Source organism: Phalacrocorax carbo, chromosome Z (assembly GCF_963921805.1).
Source record: "Phalacrocorax carbo chromosome Z, bPhaCar2.1, whole genome shotgun sequence".
Lineage (NCBI taxonomy): Eukaryota > Metazoa > Chordata > Aves > Suliformes > Phalacrocoracidae > Phalacrocorax > Phalacrocorax carbo.
This window is the reverse complement of record NC_087548.1, coordinates 32,504,645-32,522,321: the sequence shown is the minus strand read 5'-3', so window position 1 is coordinate 32,522,321 and position 17,677 is coordinate 32,504,645. Positions and strand designations below refer to the sequence as shown.

General features: G+C 36.0%; 1 protein-coding gene across 7 annotated transcripts in view; it reads left to right on the top strand.

Moving 5' to 3' along the window:
- PTPRD (protein tyrosine phosphatase receptor type D) overlaps positions 1-17,677 on the top strand; it is a 444,998-nt gene that overhangs the window by 394,747 nt on the left and 32,574 nt on the right. For all 7 annotated transcript variants that reach the window (XM_064437711.1, XM_064437712.1, XM_064437709.1 and 4 more), the window contains 2 exons: positions 10,830-10,949; positions 11,687-11,841. In XM_064437711.1, coding sequence (XP_064293781.1) covers positions 10,830-10,949; positions 11,687-11,841 — 275 coding nt within the window. The remainder of the gene's footprint in view (positions 1-10,829; positions 10,950-11,686; positions 11,842-17,677) is intronic.

The following is a 17,677-nucleotide window of genomic DNA, read 5'->3' as shown; positions in this document are numbered from 1 at the left end:
CTTTGTTGGTTTTGTATGAAATGTCATCACCTGAATCTCACTTGACCTAAACCAGACTAGAGAAAGTCAGTCCCATCATTCAGCTACCATGCACGTAATTTATATCAAAAAGGATTATGCACACTGGCAGTGCATGGAACAGTGTTGGTAGCGTATTTGTCACATACATGAGTTTAACCTAAATGAAAAAGAAGAATGATATTGAAAGTTGCAAATTAGAGATTTAAAAAAGCGGTTGTGTGTTACACTAAGGAAAGCTGTAAGTTGTAAATATGTGATACCTCTCTTCCCCACTCTGTCTTCCCTTCTGCCCCCAGGAGTGAAGATTTTCCCATTATTTTTTTAGATCCTCTGAATTAATTGAATGTTCTGAGAGCTCTTGTGCTGTAGTGAATTATGTGAATGATCAGATGAAGACAGAGAATCTCACTTTATAGGAAAAGATAATATTGCCTCAAACAGGAAACATTTAGTCCTGCCTCCTGTTTCAGGGTAGGATACTATTGTGGATTGTCCACTTGAAAGATAATTCAATCCTTTTCTTCTTTGCTATACAATTTCTTATTTTTGAATACACTTGATATGTTGTTTTGGAACTGTTAGAAAATACCTCCCTCCTTAACCTCATTGCCAGTATTTTCTGTGTTGGACCATAGTGCCTAAGATTAGAATCTTCTGGCAAAAAAGTCACCAATCAGGCCAAAAGTAAATTACGATGTAATGACCCTTAGAATTATTCAAACATGAGCCAGATTCTGAACTTGTATATTGATGTTGAAGGATTTAGCTTTCATACTGATACTATTGCCTTCGTTCAAATTTGCTAATGTCTAAGTGAAAACATGATGAAATGACATTTGTGGCATTCTGCTAGCCTGATTAGACACTTACTTGACTGTCAGGAAGTGGATATCATCATCAATATTATAAGCCAAGAACATCTAAAAGTATAAGCATAGAAAAATCATCTTGGCTTCTCAGAGTCCAACATCTTGAATCCTGAGTTTCCACTGGGAAGGGGGAGGTAGAAACAAATCCAGTTAAAAAGTCTTGTATCCTATCTCAGATTTTGTTCCCCAGTATTGAAACAGGTGAGACTATTTGCATGGGTCCTGTGTCAGTTCCATAAGAACATCTAAGAATAGTGTCTCTCAACTGGTCACTGATATCTGAGAGGGACAGGAGAGCTGGCACTGTCCCGAGAAAAGCCAGGCAGACTTTTCCTGAGGTTGCTGCAATGCTAAATATGTACTTCTGTTGTTCCAGGTGTCATGCAACAGGCCTGAATCTCCCCAAATAGGAACACTCCATCTGAGCCTGCCAAATCATTTTTTAGAGATTTATAGACTATCTGGTGTGCTAGAAAAATGGAGATTGGGTGACAGTAGAAAGATTAAGTAGATGAAGATGTGGGTCTTGAAGGTGGAAACTGGAGTAAAATAACTTCGGCAGTTTTGTTTTGTTTGGAAGGTTTGGTTTTGGTTTGGTGTTGGTTTTTTCAGGAGTGGGACATATTAAATTAAATCAGGGAAGCTTTTTTCAGATTCAGGTAGTACAAAACCCAAAAACATTTGAATAAGCACAGTGAAGAGTGTAATTGTACCATGGGACTCTTTAGTAAGAACAGCTTTGGAAGAAACTTCTGGCCTCCAAAGGTTTCTAAGTCTTGCTATAGGCACAGAAACATAAAGGCAAACCTGGGAAGAATCCTAAATTCTTCTACTCCAAATACGCAGATTGCTGACATTTTTAAGGAATCTTCATTTGTTGATGGAAGAGTAGGCACTGATATCTAATGTAGCTGACCTCATAGCTTAGCCAAAGCAATAATACATGCACAACAGTAAGTAATAAGCAAAGAAAACTAAGAACATTTTCTTGTCTGTATGAAATGCATGAAGATCTTTCAGACAAACACAGGCTGTGCAGCTAAGTTTTATGCGATGATGATTACAGTAGTTTTCCATTTGTTGTTCAGGGCTTCAGCAGCAAATTTCAGATCTTCCCTCCTAAGTATGTTTTGACAGGTAATACTGGAGCAAAGAGGCAATAAGACATTTCACTAATATGAGTAGAAAAGTCATCAATATGTGCACTTAACAATTCATTCAAGATTATATGAATATACTCCCAAGTGTACCTGTATTCTACTGTATTTAAGCAAAATGTAATTGATTTGTGAATAAAAGGTACACTGATGTTTTGTATTGGGCAGCACAGGGAGGTAAAAATGTGATTTCGTCTTTAAACATAGGAAAATATACATAAAAATTTTAGGTACATTTTACTGCAACAGGAAAAATATGCATGTCTTTATCTGTTAAGAGGTAAGTTAACATCTCTTCCAGGAGGCATATTAGCAGACAGGATATGTGTTACGGATGGCATTCTGTCACACTGAATGGTATTGTTTTACTAAAGAAGAACTAATTGTGCAGTTTTGTCATTGTTCATTCCCTAATTTTAATGACAAACCAAAAAATTCTCTGTCAATAATGTACTATCAGAATTTTATTTCAGTTCTTTAGTGCTCTCAGCATGTTAAGATATGAGTCAGAAGAAGAATGAATGAGAGAGCTGGCAAAAAAAAAGGAAAATTCCGAAGTCAAGTAGACCATGTGTTCACCAGATTTATAAAAATAAAAATAAAAATGTGTAGGTTTGTACTGTTGGTTGGGTTTTTTTCCCACTGTAACATAATGCAACGGCAACAGTCCAAGAATTCGTTCACCATTGTACAAGCTGGAGTCACCAGTTACCATGTCAGAATTGTGACACTCGACCATATGGCTGTTCATTATGGAATTATTCTCAGAGGCTCAAGGGCAGAGATGTGCACAGCTCTCACTGAAATGCAGTCAGTCATAGGTGCTTAATTCAAGTAAGAGTCTAATCCTAGGTGTATAGTAACATGGACTGCACTTGCCAATAAAGCTTCAAGTTTCTTTTACTAGGTACATTACAGGTGGAAGTGCTGTGCCGAGGCATCAGCTGAGGCATCAGCTAAAACTCAGACTATTATGTCATCCAGCAAAATAGCTGTGGAAATGCTATACTATAAGCAGGGTTAATTTTGTGTGAAAAGAAATGCTGTAATGCCACTACACAGGCTGAAAGTAGTTTTGGCATGCCATGTCTGGTTATTTCAGCTTAAACGCATTTGGAGTTGAGGACATACAGAATGAATGCCCCATGTGAAAAGATGTTGGTAAATTACAGAGAATCTAGAAGAGAACAATAACGATCAGAGGTTGGAGAAATGATGTATGGGGAAAGTCCGAAAGAATTGGATTTGGTTTATATATAAAAGAGTGAAGGAAAACATAATAGTCTTCCAGCATGTGAAAGGCTGTTAAAAATTTCATGGCAATCAACCATTTTCCCTGCCTGCAGGGCTCTAGGAGGAAGAAATAAACTTTGCAGCAAAGGTGATTTATGTTAAACTGTTAAAGAACATCCAAAATATAATGTCACAAATGGAACAAACTCCATGGGATATTTCGTGCAGTCTCTTCCACCATAAGCTTTCAAGAACAGTCATACCTGAAGTGATACAGCAATACCTGGTACTGCCACAAGTATTTTTCAAGGCAATCATCCAGTTTTTTGTGTTATGATTCTGTGTCCATAAATGAAGTGGTTTCTCTTAGCTGTTAGGGTAAACTGATAGTGACCTCAAAAATACTGTTTCCCTGAGGCAAGCGTATAGTTGTTTAGTCAAAACTATATTGTAACTCTGTAATTTGACTTCATTTGCATAGTTCATTTGCTTTGTGCTTGAGGTAAGACACACATTACTACCTCATAAAATTCCTTATAATCCAGACAGAGGGATTACGCTACATGTAGAGAATGGCCATTGACATTTTGAGTTAGAAGTTTTCCTTGCAAAATTAAAAATTTTACATATTTGTTTTCAAAATGCAATGATTAGTTCATGTTTGGTTTAGCACTGCAACCTATTATCTCAGTGCAGAGAGTTCTTTCAAGGAATTTCAGGCTTGAAACGGTCAGTGAATGAATGTAATATCGTTTAGGGAAAATAACACCACATTTCCTTATTTAGCAGATTCTGGTGAGACTCAAGACCAGTTCTTTATGTTGAGAAATACATCTGGAAAATGTAAGTTCTTCAGACAGGTTTCTCTGAAAGAGAATATTATGATTTACATTTTCCATCATTTACAAAGCTTTTCCTATTTTCTAAGGAAGTTAATGGGCACAGATAGCTACTGAACTGAAAGGAACATGTTGGTAATAGATGTGTTTTGTAGGAGATCTTTCTGCATAAAATCACAGGAACTGTATGAAATACACTCATGAGATTAAGAATTTTATCCGTATATTAAACTAGCAATAGAAAGCTCACTGTGACTTGAACTTGCATTCAGAAGTCAAAATGCAAAGTGAAACCTCTTTAAGGTCCCCAAAATGTTATCCAGTGTACAGTTTCTCATTTTCATGCTGTTTCATCCATTCATTTCTGGCTTTCAGGTGAACCAAAAACATAAGAATAATAGAATTTTATTGCTCTGATGTTTCACTCTTTTGATTATTTTGTTTCACTGACTTCTTACATAATATTCATATCAGCTAAAAGAGATAGGTATCTTGTATGGACAAGAGAAAATCTTCGTCAGAGCACTTGAATAGTAAGCTGAGTTGTTCAATATTTTCTTCATACTGCAGTGTAATCTGTTATTCTGTGAAAGGATTATTCAGGCTGCATACAGTGATCATCAGCCTTGAGTACAGGAAGAAGGTGAAGCAAAAAGTAGTCAGCCCACCCACTTTTCCCCTCAGTTCCATTCATATAAACCTTTTCAAGAGCTTTTTGGAAAATCTTGTTTCACTTAACTCTTTGATGGACTCATCCTTCAAAATGAATCCACTAAGACCCTGCCTTCCCTGCTGTTAGCAAGAGTTCAAAAAAAGCATCTCACATTGAGCATCAATATAGTTTTGAACTGCTCTTGGCTGGTAGAGTTGAAGATGAATGTTAGAGATGAAACAGGGAACACATTTCAAATATGCCCAAGATTCCTTTTAATATCTTTTTCCTTTTGTTTTAATAACCGTACCACACTGTCGTAAGGATCAGAATGGAAGCAGTTTGAGGGTTATCTTTTTAATTATCAATTATCTTTCAGTATTAACTGTTAGCTCTCTAATCCTATCTCAGAAATTTCAAAAAGTAAGGATGTAATGAGGGTTGATTTGCAAACTTACTAGAGGACCAAAGTTTGTTACGAATTGATTAGCCTGAAGTTCATTTATGTTGCCTTCAAATCCTTTTTGGAACTTCTTTTTGAAGGCTGCTGTCATCAAGACCTTAGATGAGCTTCAGCAATGATAGAATCATAGAATCACAGAATCATTTAGGTTGGAAAAGACCCTTAAGGTCATCCAGTCCAACTGTTAACCTAACATTGCCAAGTCTACCACTAAACCATATCCCTAAGCACCACATCCAAACATCTTTTAAATGACTCAACCACTTCCCTGGGCAGCCTGTTCCAGTGCTTGACAACCCTTTCAGTGAAGAAATTTTTCCTAATAGCCAATCTAAATCTCTCCTGATGCAACCTGAGGCCATTTCCCCTTGTCCTATCACTTGCTACTTCAGAAAGAGACCAACACCCGCCTCACTACAGCCTCCTTTCAGGTAGTTGTAGAAAGCGATAAGGTCTCCCCTCAGTCTCCTCTTCTCCAGGCTAAACCTTTGCCTTTACGTACTCACAGGTACATATTTACTATAAATCATTATTAAAGACCAGTGCATGAAAATGTTCTTTCTTCTGTAGTAAAAAATGGATTCAAAGAACCAAGATTTCCAGAGTGATTGTTTTCGGAATACATTTGGTGAGACTTAGAAGGATCTGTCTACCTGGGGCTGGGTGCTAAGTTCTTTCAGAATTTAAGATCCTATTAAATTCATCACCTCTCTGAAAGCAAAATATAAAACCTTAAACTGTTTTATTTTCAGCCTTATTTCAGAGTAGTTTCTATTTTTAATCTGTCATTTAGAGTTAGACCAAAGTGAATGAGTAACACTTGACCAAATCTTGTTCAAATAAGGACTAAAGAATGTGTTTCTGTAATCTGATTTTTTTTTAAATCTTTGTATTACAATCTCATGTACTAGTGTCAGTGCCTACGATCTTTAGTCTCAAATCAATCTAATCTTTAGGTGGCAAGTCACTGTTGCAAAAAGGAAAATGGCTTCAGAGTAACAACTGCTTGGAAACGGAATGTTAGCTTGAATGTCTGAGGCACCAAGCTAGCCTGATAGGATTTGAGGCAGTTTCCAACACCAACAACTGGCACTACCTTTTTTAATGCATGATTATTATTATCGTTCAACATCATTGTAGAGATACTTTTATTTATGAAGGAAGACCACCTGAAAATGTCATTAGAAAGTTCTGTCTGCAAACAAAATTACTAGTAAGAAAACCAGAGCAAGAAGATTGTTACGTACTGCTCTTATTTCCTATTCCAGATTCAGCATAATTCATATGCTGTTCTTTCAGCAAGGAATGTACTGTATGAATCTGCCTGTTACTAGTTTGCTGTCTCTTTCCTGATCTGTGTTTTGTCCTTATAATCTCAGATAGCCTGTAACAGCTGGCTCATATGTTAAGAATCACCTGAAGGCGCTTTTCAGCCTGAATAGTGGAACTTTATACTGGAAAATTGTTTCTCTACCCTTGAATGTCAGGAGTCTTTGTATTAATATGTTCATATGGAAATACACTTCCTTCAGCTCTGTTGATGCATGCCAGCGCCTTCTCTAGTGTCTGTAACTTGTTGAAGTGTGAATATCCACGAATATTCTTAGGAACCCTGCATCTACTTAAATCCCTCAGGTCTGAAATGGTCTCAAGCTTCTAATTTTTAATGGAAAAGAAAGCATTTACATTTTCTTACAGCTTTGCTTTCAGTGAATGCTCGTACTTCCATGAAGAGCAAGGATTCGCATGGTCTGAGTGGATGAAAGGTAGAGAAAGAAAACGTGTGCATGTTAGAGGGGCAGGTTAAGAGAATGTGCCTGTCATTACTTACGCCTTCTAGCTACGTCTACTACTATGCTACTCAAAAGATTTCATAATATATTTAGTAGTCTTTTGAGAGCTGCTCTGGTGGCAGATGTAGTAGTTTTGGCAGTGTGCAACCTATCATCATGAGATAGAGAAGGTGCTAGTAAAAGATATGCTTGTCATTACTTGTAATTGAATTTCTCTTTAAAAAACACTCTCTGAAATCACCAGTGAGTTCTTTCGTGCTCACGTGTCTGTTTCAGTCATATTGCCATCTTTAGTGACAGGCAAGAGAACATCACAGACTTATTGGTGAAAGCTGTTTTCTGTAACCATGTAGTTAGTGGCACAGAAAAGCTCTCATTGGGTGCAGGTGAATATAATCTGCAGAGGAAAAGATCAACCCTTGGAACTGGGACGTGGGTGAGGAAGGACTGTGAAATTCACCAAACATATATTATGAACTAACTCTGAAAATATATAAACTCTGTAACTGTATTTCTGAAAGAGGACGCATGTTATCATCACCATACTTCACCACATCGAAGTTGTCTGTTTTCCAAGCAATGTACACAAGTGAGGAAGAAATTGCCCTTACTACAGGGAAATTAAACACAGACCAAAGAGCTAAAGCAGAAAAACATTTGGCAAATAATTTCAGAATTGACTTGTTGTCATTTAGTTTTCAATTTTGGATGACTCAAGGGGTTTGAGAATTTTTTTCTTAAAAAAACATTGATATGTAACCTCTGAAAAATAAACTTACTTTAAGTGCTGAAGGCTGGGATCTTAACATGGAGTAAAACATTTAAACAGATCTCTGTCTCAGAAAACAGTGTCTCAACAATTAACTTACATTATTTGATTCTCTGCTGCTGGTGAAGTCCAATAGAAAACATTGTTCTGATCTCTCACAAAGATAAATTGGACTCTAAATTGTTAGGAGTATTGGGAATGTAAGGTTTGTGATCACAGAGCAGAAGAGTGTAGGAGGCAGTTAGGGGCACATCTCTGAAGAAGACTTCTTGTTCTGAGAAAAATCAAGAGGCAAAAGGAATAAAAGATGTAGTTCCATCAACTTGTGCTTCATGTGCTCTTCTAGAAGGTCAAATTCACATCAGTCTGAAATCAGGTTTTCTTTCTAAAAGACTGGTATTATTTTCATCAGTTTCCACTTACAAATAATATATACACTGGTCTACAAAATATATTTATTTTGAACAGTTAATGTCTGCTTCCAGCAGCAGTCATCTGCATCAGCTAGCTCTCACTGAAAATATTTTACAAAAATCATAAAAGTGATCAGAGTTTATATTAGATGAAACAAACCCTAAAAAAACACCCTGAAAAAAAAAACCTGAAATCTGCATCTAAAAGAGTAGGCACATTTTTTTTTCTCCCAGACTAACTGAAAAGGAGCAATTTCCTACAGGCTTCTAAAACTGAGTATCGACTTAACATTAGATTACTATACAAAATAAAAATAAAACAAGTATTTTCTGTTGTGTGCAAAAATGCTGGTAACCTACTATATTCTGAATTTCCGTTTAATCTGTGTTGAACATTTATTTCTCTCTATTACATTTGAAAGTGGTTTTTATAACTAGTGAGATTGCTAGTGAGAAAGCTGGTTAATTTTTCAGACATGCTTTCTGGAAGCTGGCACTGCTTCTGTGAGCATAAAATTTAGATGTGGGAACTGCAAGATAAAGAGGAGAACTATATGCATGCAAAGGCACAGCCATACATTTATTTCTTGTATTCATTTTATTAAAAGTACATAAAATATTCCACCATTTTTATTCTTTTTTTTTAAAAAATCATTCAAACTAAACAGGTTTAGTTGTAGTTGCTAAGATTACAAACAACAGCTATTATGTATAAACATTTTTCATGAAAAATTTGTATGTCTTTCTATAGGAATTAAGAGATAATAAACCACACCTTGTTTGTCTAAAATACAGCTAACCTATATAGACACAAGTTATACTGTGTCTATATTAATGATAAAGTGAAACTAGTTTTACTATAATCATATTGAAATAACTCAATTGAAAATATACCTTTCTGTCTGATTTGCAGAAGGCCACGGTGGCTTCTTTTAGTATTAGGAATCTTGCAAATAAATCACTGATATTAATGAACTGCCTGCAATATTTACTATTTCAGTATTAGAGAAAATGGCACTAGGAAGTAATTACTTAACTGCTTTTAATAAGAGGATTTTATACACTATTAATCCCATTTTTAACAGTATAGTATCAATAAACATTTTTGGAACATTGGAACTTTGTTCCAATTTCTTATCTATAAAATAAGCTATGAATTCCTATAAAGAATTGTTTTAAATTTTTTGCCTCTAATGAATGTTCATCACCTGCTTCAGTGGTTAGAATTTTTTCTCCTCTTTATCTAGATTACTTGTTCTCAGACTGTGATTTGTGAACCGTTAGTGTATCTGTGACCTGTAAGCTTCAAAATAAAATGATCTGCAAGCAAAAGCTATTTGGGACTGGGGAGTTTGAAACCGTACTCTTTTTCAGTAAGCACTGAGGAGAGTGAGAAACGTGAAGAACACTTGAGCATCAAAGATGCATTTCTTAATTTTGCATTTTGGGGGTATCATCAGTTTTTCTCTTGGATTAGCATGATAATTCACATTTTTATAAGAAATACTGTGCAATATTCTGCTTTTATTGTTCCTTACAGTTTGTGTATTCCCACTGAATTTCATATGAGTCTGGCTTAGAGTGATTAATTAGACAGTTATTAAACAAATGCAGTGTATTATTACTGGACTCAGAATATACTTCTTTTCTGTACTGTATGCAAGACTAATTGATAAGAATGTATTGTTGTAAATAGAACGGAGACTGTCTCAGTTTCACCTACCAGTCACTGAAAGCAAAACATATTCAATTATTTAACCCCCGTACTACTTTGTACCATGTTTTCTGTTTGTCTCAGGGCTTCATCATTTCTCTTTTCGTAATAGCTTTCATCATAAATACCATTTTTAACTGAAACAAATTATAGAGCCTCAGCAGTGATGATAAACATATGGTTCTCTTATGCATCATCTTATACAGAATTATTTCAGCTGATTAATATTCTAAACTATGGTCTTTTGAAATGGAGATTTCTCTGACTGGAATGTCCTATGACTTTTAAAACTTGATGGATGAACTGTCTCTGTCAAACCATATTTTTTAAATGCCTATGAACAGGATTTCATTATATGCTTCATAACACTGATCTGAGAAGGAAATTGTATTTTCTCACAGTGCACTTAATAGCTGTTGATGCTCTTTCATTTATCCATGTACTGAAATTATTTCTCAGAAAAAGAAGGTTTTTACTGAGATATTTCTATACATACTAAATATTAAGATCCAAGCAACAGTTTATATTTTGGGGACAAATATGAAATATGGCAAATACTTAAAAAATTGTCTGTCTACCTTTACTGGATTACTACTGTTATTAAATTCTGAACTGCGAAAGGTGAGTTACTGAAGATATTGGTCATATTTCTAGCTACCATAAATTGTTTTTTTCTTTAGTATTTCTTAATCATCTGCCCCACTGAATTTACAAATACCCATTATGGAGGAAGATACTGTAAGAGCAATTCTTGTCGATGATGAAATAAGTTTCTTGTGCTGGATCCTTAGCAGTTGTTGGGCATTCTAACTCCCCATACTTCAAAGACCTACACTGATATACGCTCATATATGTAATAAATATCAGTTTTAAATGTATTAAATAATTACGTATTTTTCACCGCAGGTGAAGTGTGATCAATACTGGCCAAGCAGAGGCACAGAAACTTACGGACTAATCCAAGTGACCCTGTTAGACACTGTTGAATTGGCAACATACTGTGTTCGTACATTTGCACTTTACAAGGTATATATACTTAGAATATACTTCAAAATTTAAATGTAGGCAATTTTTGTCCTTCCCTTCCCTTCCTGTCCCTTACCTTCCTGTCCCATTCCATTCCATTTCCTCTCCTCTCCTTTTCTTCCCCCCTTCCTTCCTTCCCCCCTTCCTTCCTTCCCCCCTTCCTTCCATCCCCCCTTCCTTCCCTCCTTCCTTCTTCCCTCCCTCCCTCCCTCCTTCCCTCCCTCCCTCCCTCCCTCCCTCCCTCCCTCCCTCCCTCATTTCCTCCCTCCCTCCCTCCCTCCTGCCACCCTGCCCTCCTTCTTTCTTTTTCCTCCTGCCTTCCCTGCCTGTCTTTCTCCCTTATTTCCTCACTCCCTATCTTCCCTTTCCCTCCTTCCACTTTCCTCCCTCATTTCCTCCTAGCAGCTCTGAAATTTTTCTTGCAGCATGGAGTTTTGTGAGCTAATACAGAGCTCTCACAATGGAAAACTGTTTAACTGAATAAAATACTAGCTAAAGCTCTGGCACTTGTTGTGATGCATTACTGTGCAGTATATTTAAAGTTCTTACATTGTTTGAATCCTGCAATTTAGAATATAAGAAATATTTCCCTCGATAGCCCGAGTTCCATTTCTCTGTGGCCCCAAATGTGATTTAAATACATTTCACTAGTATATATGCTTCTGCAGTTGTTTCATTGAAAAGTGCCAATATTACCTCAAGTGGCAGTTTTGTCATGAAGTTTTTTAATTTCTTAGAATGGTTCAAGTGAGAAAAGGGAAGTGAGGCAATTCCAGTTCACTGCCTGGCCTGACCATGGTGTCCCAGAACACCCAACACCCTTCTTAGCTTTCCTGCGACGAGTCAAAACCTGCAACCCACCTGATGCTGGACCTATGGTTGTGCATTGCAGGTAAGCCCAGAATTTCTTTAAAAGCATCTCCTGTCAAGATTGCTGTTTTTTGTTTTGTGGCAGATGAGAACTTTATCTTCTTTGAAAAAGACTTCCGAGTCTGTCAAGGAAAAAGGTGGATGCATTGCAAACTGGGGACCTGAGTACGGTACTGCCAACTTGGATGGGCCAGAATTATTTTCTTTGGTCTCAGCAAGAAGAATTAATTTTAGAATACCTAAAGGTCTGCAGGAAGAATGTCTGCTGGGAGAATACAGATGTATCTATGGCATTCAGACGGTGGCATGAAAAAGAAAGATGATAGTGTTTATTTAAGAACCTGAATACTGAAGAATGTGTTTTGAGCAATGAAACAGCTTTTGAAATTACTGCTTATACTGTGTATGAAAGTAAAGAACATGAAAATTAAAAATTATAAATGGCAACTTTTATTGAAAAACAGGTAGAAACCTTAATCTGTATTCAAGGTTAAACCCTTGCGTAGGACTGTGAGGAGCTGGAACTGAAAAGGATGTACCTGGGGAACAGGCTGAGTGCAGTTCCAGGGAAATGAGTGCTCCATGCTGTTTGCAAGTTAGCAGACCTCTTTAGGCATCATAGGGTATGAATTAATAAACTCTCAATAGAAAAACATCAGCTCCTCTTAAAACAAAAGTAGATATTTTAGAAAGCTTTAAAATCACACTGATAAAAATATCATCAGAACGTGCCAATTCTGATAGAAGTAAGCTGTAAGACGTGTCCCCCTCATTGCAGGGCTGTGTTTTTATATCGTTTACAGCTTACTGTACTGCTTCTTTCAAAGCAAATTCCTAATATCACAGATTTTTGTGAACTTCACTATGGGATACCTTCAATTAGTAAGGCTGAAAGCTATTACTCCCTGTTCACTGAAGCTACAAATGCTTAGCATACTTGAAAACCAGTCTTGCTTTTGTCATCCAAAACCAGAGGAATAGGAATTACAAGGGATAGAGCATACCACCCCATCTGGTTCTGGCTTCTTACGTATTGGTAAGCCAGCCATGGAAGCTGGTTATCTGAACATTTTTAAAGTGATTAAAAGAGGCTCTTGTAAATGAGGCAGGCAAATAAAGTCACCAGGAAAACAAAATAAGCAGGATTACAATGTCGAAAGGCACACACTGTTTAGAAAAGATGAGAGAACATAGAAGATGGACATTTCATGTTTATTGAAACATCGGGGTGAGGAATGTGGAATAAATATAAATAATAATACAAATGTATTTCTACATTTGCTGACTATTTCCTGAATGCAGTCAAATCTTTTTGTACCTATATTTACAGGATCTTAAAACATTTTGAATGTTGCCTAGAATTATAGATTGCCTCAGCTATAATTTCACCAGCTTGACCCATGTGGACCATACCTCCAAAGGTGCTCAGCAGTGAAGATGTTATGCTTTCAGTCAAAGCCAAAGTTAATAGAAGAAATGAATCCTCCCACTCTGGGAAGGCTGTTAAGTTAGTGTAATTACCTAAATTCTCTCAATGCAAAAATAGATTAAATAAATCCATTGTTAAGAGTCATTCAAGTCATTGGAAAAGATAAAATAAAATACAAAGCTTATTATCTCTCAGTCGTATTGATGAACTGCAAAGTCATTATTATCTCTTTGTCATTGCTTAAGCGTGAATTTCAATGAAAGTGGGGGTCAGGATAGGTGGTATGATCTGATGCCAGTGAGGGACTTTTTTTCCCAGTTTCCTATTGATTTATTTATTGATACACTACAATATGCATATCCTGGTAGTAAATTTGTTGAAGCTCTTTGCCTTATGTATAGCTTCTTGAGAGATTAAGATTTTAGGCATTTCAATACAACCTATCCTCTACAAAGCAGACTTACTTTCACATGTTCTATTATTCTAGCAAGCCTTTTAAATCCCACTCCCAACAATTCGTATATGAGCAGAAGAACCAATTAAACCAGATTTCTTGCAAATTTACAACTTTATGTCTCTGTATTTAAAAATTTCATGTGGCTGGGCATGTGGCAGCAAGTGTTGTAGACAGCCCAAAGCTTATGAATGTACTCATTAACTCATCAGTGTTAACGTGCTGACTATCTAACTGATAGTCAAACAAGAATAAGTTACTAAAGTCTTTCTTACACTAGTAATGTTAATGTGAGTGTCTCTTTTCAGGCATATTGTAGCAGCATTATATTCTGAGATTTGTATTGCCTTATCATTTTGAATTTGACATTATTAAATGGTAAAAAAATACAGAAGAGGAATGACGAGAGACCACCAGCACAATTTTTAGACTAAAAGATAGGTCTTTCATTCAGCAACGCAAAAAACTCTCACATTTAGTTTGAAATTAAAGTACTGGACATTCCTAGACATTTAATTTCAAGCTCAGAAAAATTTTCATTTTATGTTAAAACGGAAAAAATAAGCAAGTGTTGCATGTTATCTATTTTTTCTTAGAATATGCTTTCAGGTTTTTCTTTCCTCTCTTCTCTTTTGCTCACTTTGTAAATTTCTCCATTTCATGTTTTCCTTTGCTTCTCATCCTCAGTAATTTCACTTTTTTTCTATTTTTTGTCTCTCCAGTGTCTGGTCTGCTCTTTATTATGTGGACTCCTCTAATTACATTCTATTTCTGTCCTTTGATTCCACTGTTTTCTCGAAGTCATTTCACTGTTTTTTACCATATTGCTGAACCATTTCAATATGAAATATGTTCCTCTATGTCTTCATATTTTCTCTGAAGAAAGATTGTCATTCTAATGGTAGCATTCTCCTGCCAATTTTTGTCATGCATCACCTCTCACTGCCTTCTAGTAGTCATCCTTTTCCACTGAGATATTTTATCTGTTCGTGACAAACTTCTTGCTTTTCATTTCTCTGTTTGCTGGCCCCTAGTTTGGCTCTGCAACCTTTTAAAAATGTCCTCTTTTCATTGTTCTTTATCTTATCTGTCACTGTCTCCCATTCTGTGTTCAGGACTCCCTAAGTCCCTTTTCATTAAAGCTCGTGTACTACCATCATTCAGATATTAAAAGTATTTCAAACTTTATCCATTAGAACAAAATAATATAATACAAGACCATTATCTTGTACCCTTTGCCTATGGTAGGCAGTGCTTTTCAAAGATTTCCCACTGAAGGAATAATCTGATAATCTGAGTTGACACCCCAGTGGGAACATAAGATTCATAGTAGTGAGTGTAAGACGTCTGAGATAGCACTGATACCTTTTATGTTTCTTCCAGTACCTAACTGTCAGAGCTCAGGAAATTCTAATAATGACATGTTATAGATGTGTAAATAGAAGGGGTTTTACCATTCAAAATAGGTTTGGTAAAAAGAAAGAGTCGGTATGAAGAAGCTGTGGAAACATTTTTCTGCAAAGCTTTTATCCCATAAAAAAACTGAAAATATAAGCTAGTAGGCAAGTAAGTACAGTGAGAAGCTATTTGCCTATAATATGTATCTGAATTTAGCTCAGAGTTTCTTACAGCTCAAAAGCTGAGTTCCTTTTCACTTTTAATTCAGGTCAACACCCAGTAAAAGCAACAGGAACCTGCCTGGGTGAGGAATAAGTAAAAGAGCCAACTATCTGCATTTTTATGCTTGGAGAGTAACCTCCTATTTATTCTGTAAAGTATAAGTAGGTATTGTAAGTGAAAAGTTTAACCCAAGCTTTTTCTTACTGCATTCTCCATGTCTGCCTTAATGTTGACCAAAAGCTGTCTTTCAGTCCACTTCACGTTAACAGATTAAGAGGTTTTTCCAGTTTGCTTGGTGGTTTGGGGATATGGCTATATATACTAAAGAGATCAAGGTAGTTGGGGATCTGTTTCACAGATGTGACCCCAGATGAGTTTGTATCAAAGCCTCAGTACCTGATAAGCTAGTTTAATATCCTGTTACTAGGAAATGTTTGTTGAGTGTATGAAGAATTTATTTAATAACTTACAGTGTGCTAAGTGCGAAAAAGTCTGAGGTGAAAACAAGTGACAACTGAAGAACCCTGTAAATGTTTGAATGCATTCAATTCACGTAACAGTGACCAGGAAAAGAATGCGTAGTCTTAACTGGTGAAATTAACTGTGAATATAAGTATTACCATTCAAAATTACTAGACTTTACAAGATGACAAAAATACATGTCAAAAAAATGCAAGTGGAAGTCTTCGTAACAAATTTTGTATGATGAATGCAAAGAAAAATACAGAATTATATGATCAGAATTTTCGATAACATTAGATTGTTACTAATGTCCATGCAAAAGCTATCTTTGCATGTCATTTACACATCTGCTTTTGATAATTAACAGTTTGGTTGCCCATGCAGTATCAAATTTAAATCTAATACAGAAGTGGAAAACATGTTGAGAAATGTCCTAGGTACATTCTACCAGTGAAAGCTCTTACTTGTGCAGAAAAGTTGGCAGATTTTTAAGCTGAAAAGATAATTAAAATATAATTAAAGCTATGTTATTTTTAAGGTGAAAACAGATCGTTACTGAAAGGATTGTGAAGCACCAAAGGTAACATCAAGGCCCAATATAAATGCAGATATTTAATTTATGTAATCAGATAATCTGGTAGAACCACCTGTATGGAAAAGGTGTAGTAGTAATAATATAAATGCATAATGCCATTACACTCTTTCCAGGAAAAAAGTGTATACTTTTCTGTCTTTGTCCACCAGGAAAGGTAGCTAGCAAAGCCCAAATCAAGGTAAAGTTAAATTTGGAAATACATTTTTTAGAAACTGACATGTTCCGTGACCCTTGCTGGAGTTGCACTCTCCCAAAGACAGCAGTATCATTATTTTCAGTGTGAGATTTAGTAGAGTAAAGCAGCTAAACCGAAGGTAAGGCTGGGTGCAAAAAAAAATAATAACACGAGAGAAATTTAGCAATCCTATCCTCTTTGTAGGTACTTTTCATAATGTGTGTTCAAATCTTGACTTGGCTGATTTAGAAACTTGTCTGAAGATATTTCTATGGTGGTTGAAACACTTGATGCAGGTGGATGCTTTTTCATTTACAGACTCTTATCTTTTAAGACCCTATCCTTTCAGTCGCTTTGCACAGAAGTTGAGCAATATCACAATCCAACTGGTGTCTCTGCATGACTTGCCCTAATTTGCAGAGCTGATCTAGAAAAAGGGGTTTTTTAAATGAAAAAATGCAGTCTTAAACCCTAGGATTCTGCACTGGTGAGGCTGTAATGTGTGGTCTAATGATAGTGGGTAAAGCACACGTTTTTGTTTGAAGACGGATTAGTGCAGGCAAACAGGTGCTAATCAGATCACAGTAAAATAGCACCAGAGGGTGTTTGGAGCTTTATGCCACTATGTTTTCAAAACATCACAGAAACTTTAGTAGTTGATTCAGTAACACTACATAAAAGCTTAACATGTAAGTGCAATCCCATTTGTCTGAATGTCTCTTTTTAATACCAGCACCAAAGGGCATATCTTTAAGATACTTTGTGAAGTTTTGGCAGGTACTGCTAATGCTGCTATTGCAAACAGAAAAACTTGGATGGCTGGAAGAATGTGACTGTTTTAAGTAAATCTGTGTCTGAGTATACTAACGTAACCAGTTAGCACAGTAAAAACAAGTTCATTTTGAAAAATGACAGAACACAGTGCAATCTTGTATGTTTTAAAAGGAGAATATTTACCTAATTTTTGTTCAATATTTCAGAGTAGAAAATAAAATTAAAAAAAAAAATCCATAGCTAAGGCAATGATAGTGGCTTGTTTTGCTTCTCCTCTGTATCTTTTGAACCTCCCTACCACTTTTGCCACATGCCTCACAAGTGCTCATTTTCTAATCCTGGCAATGAG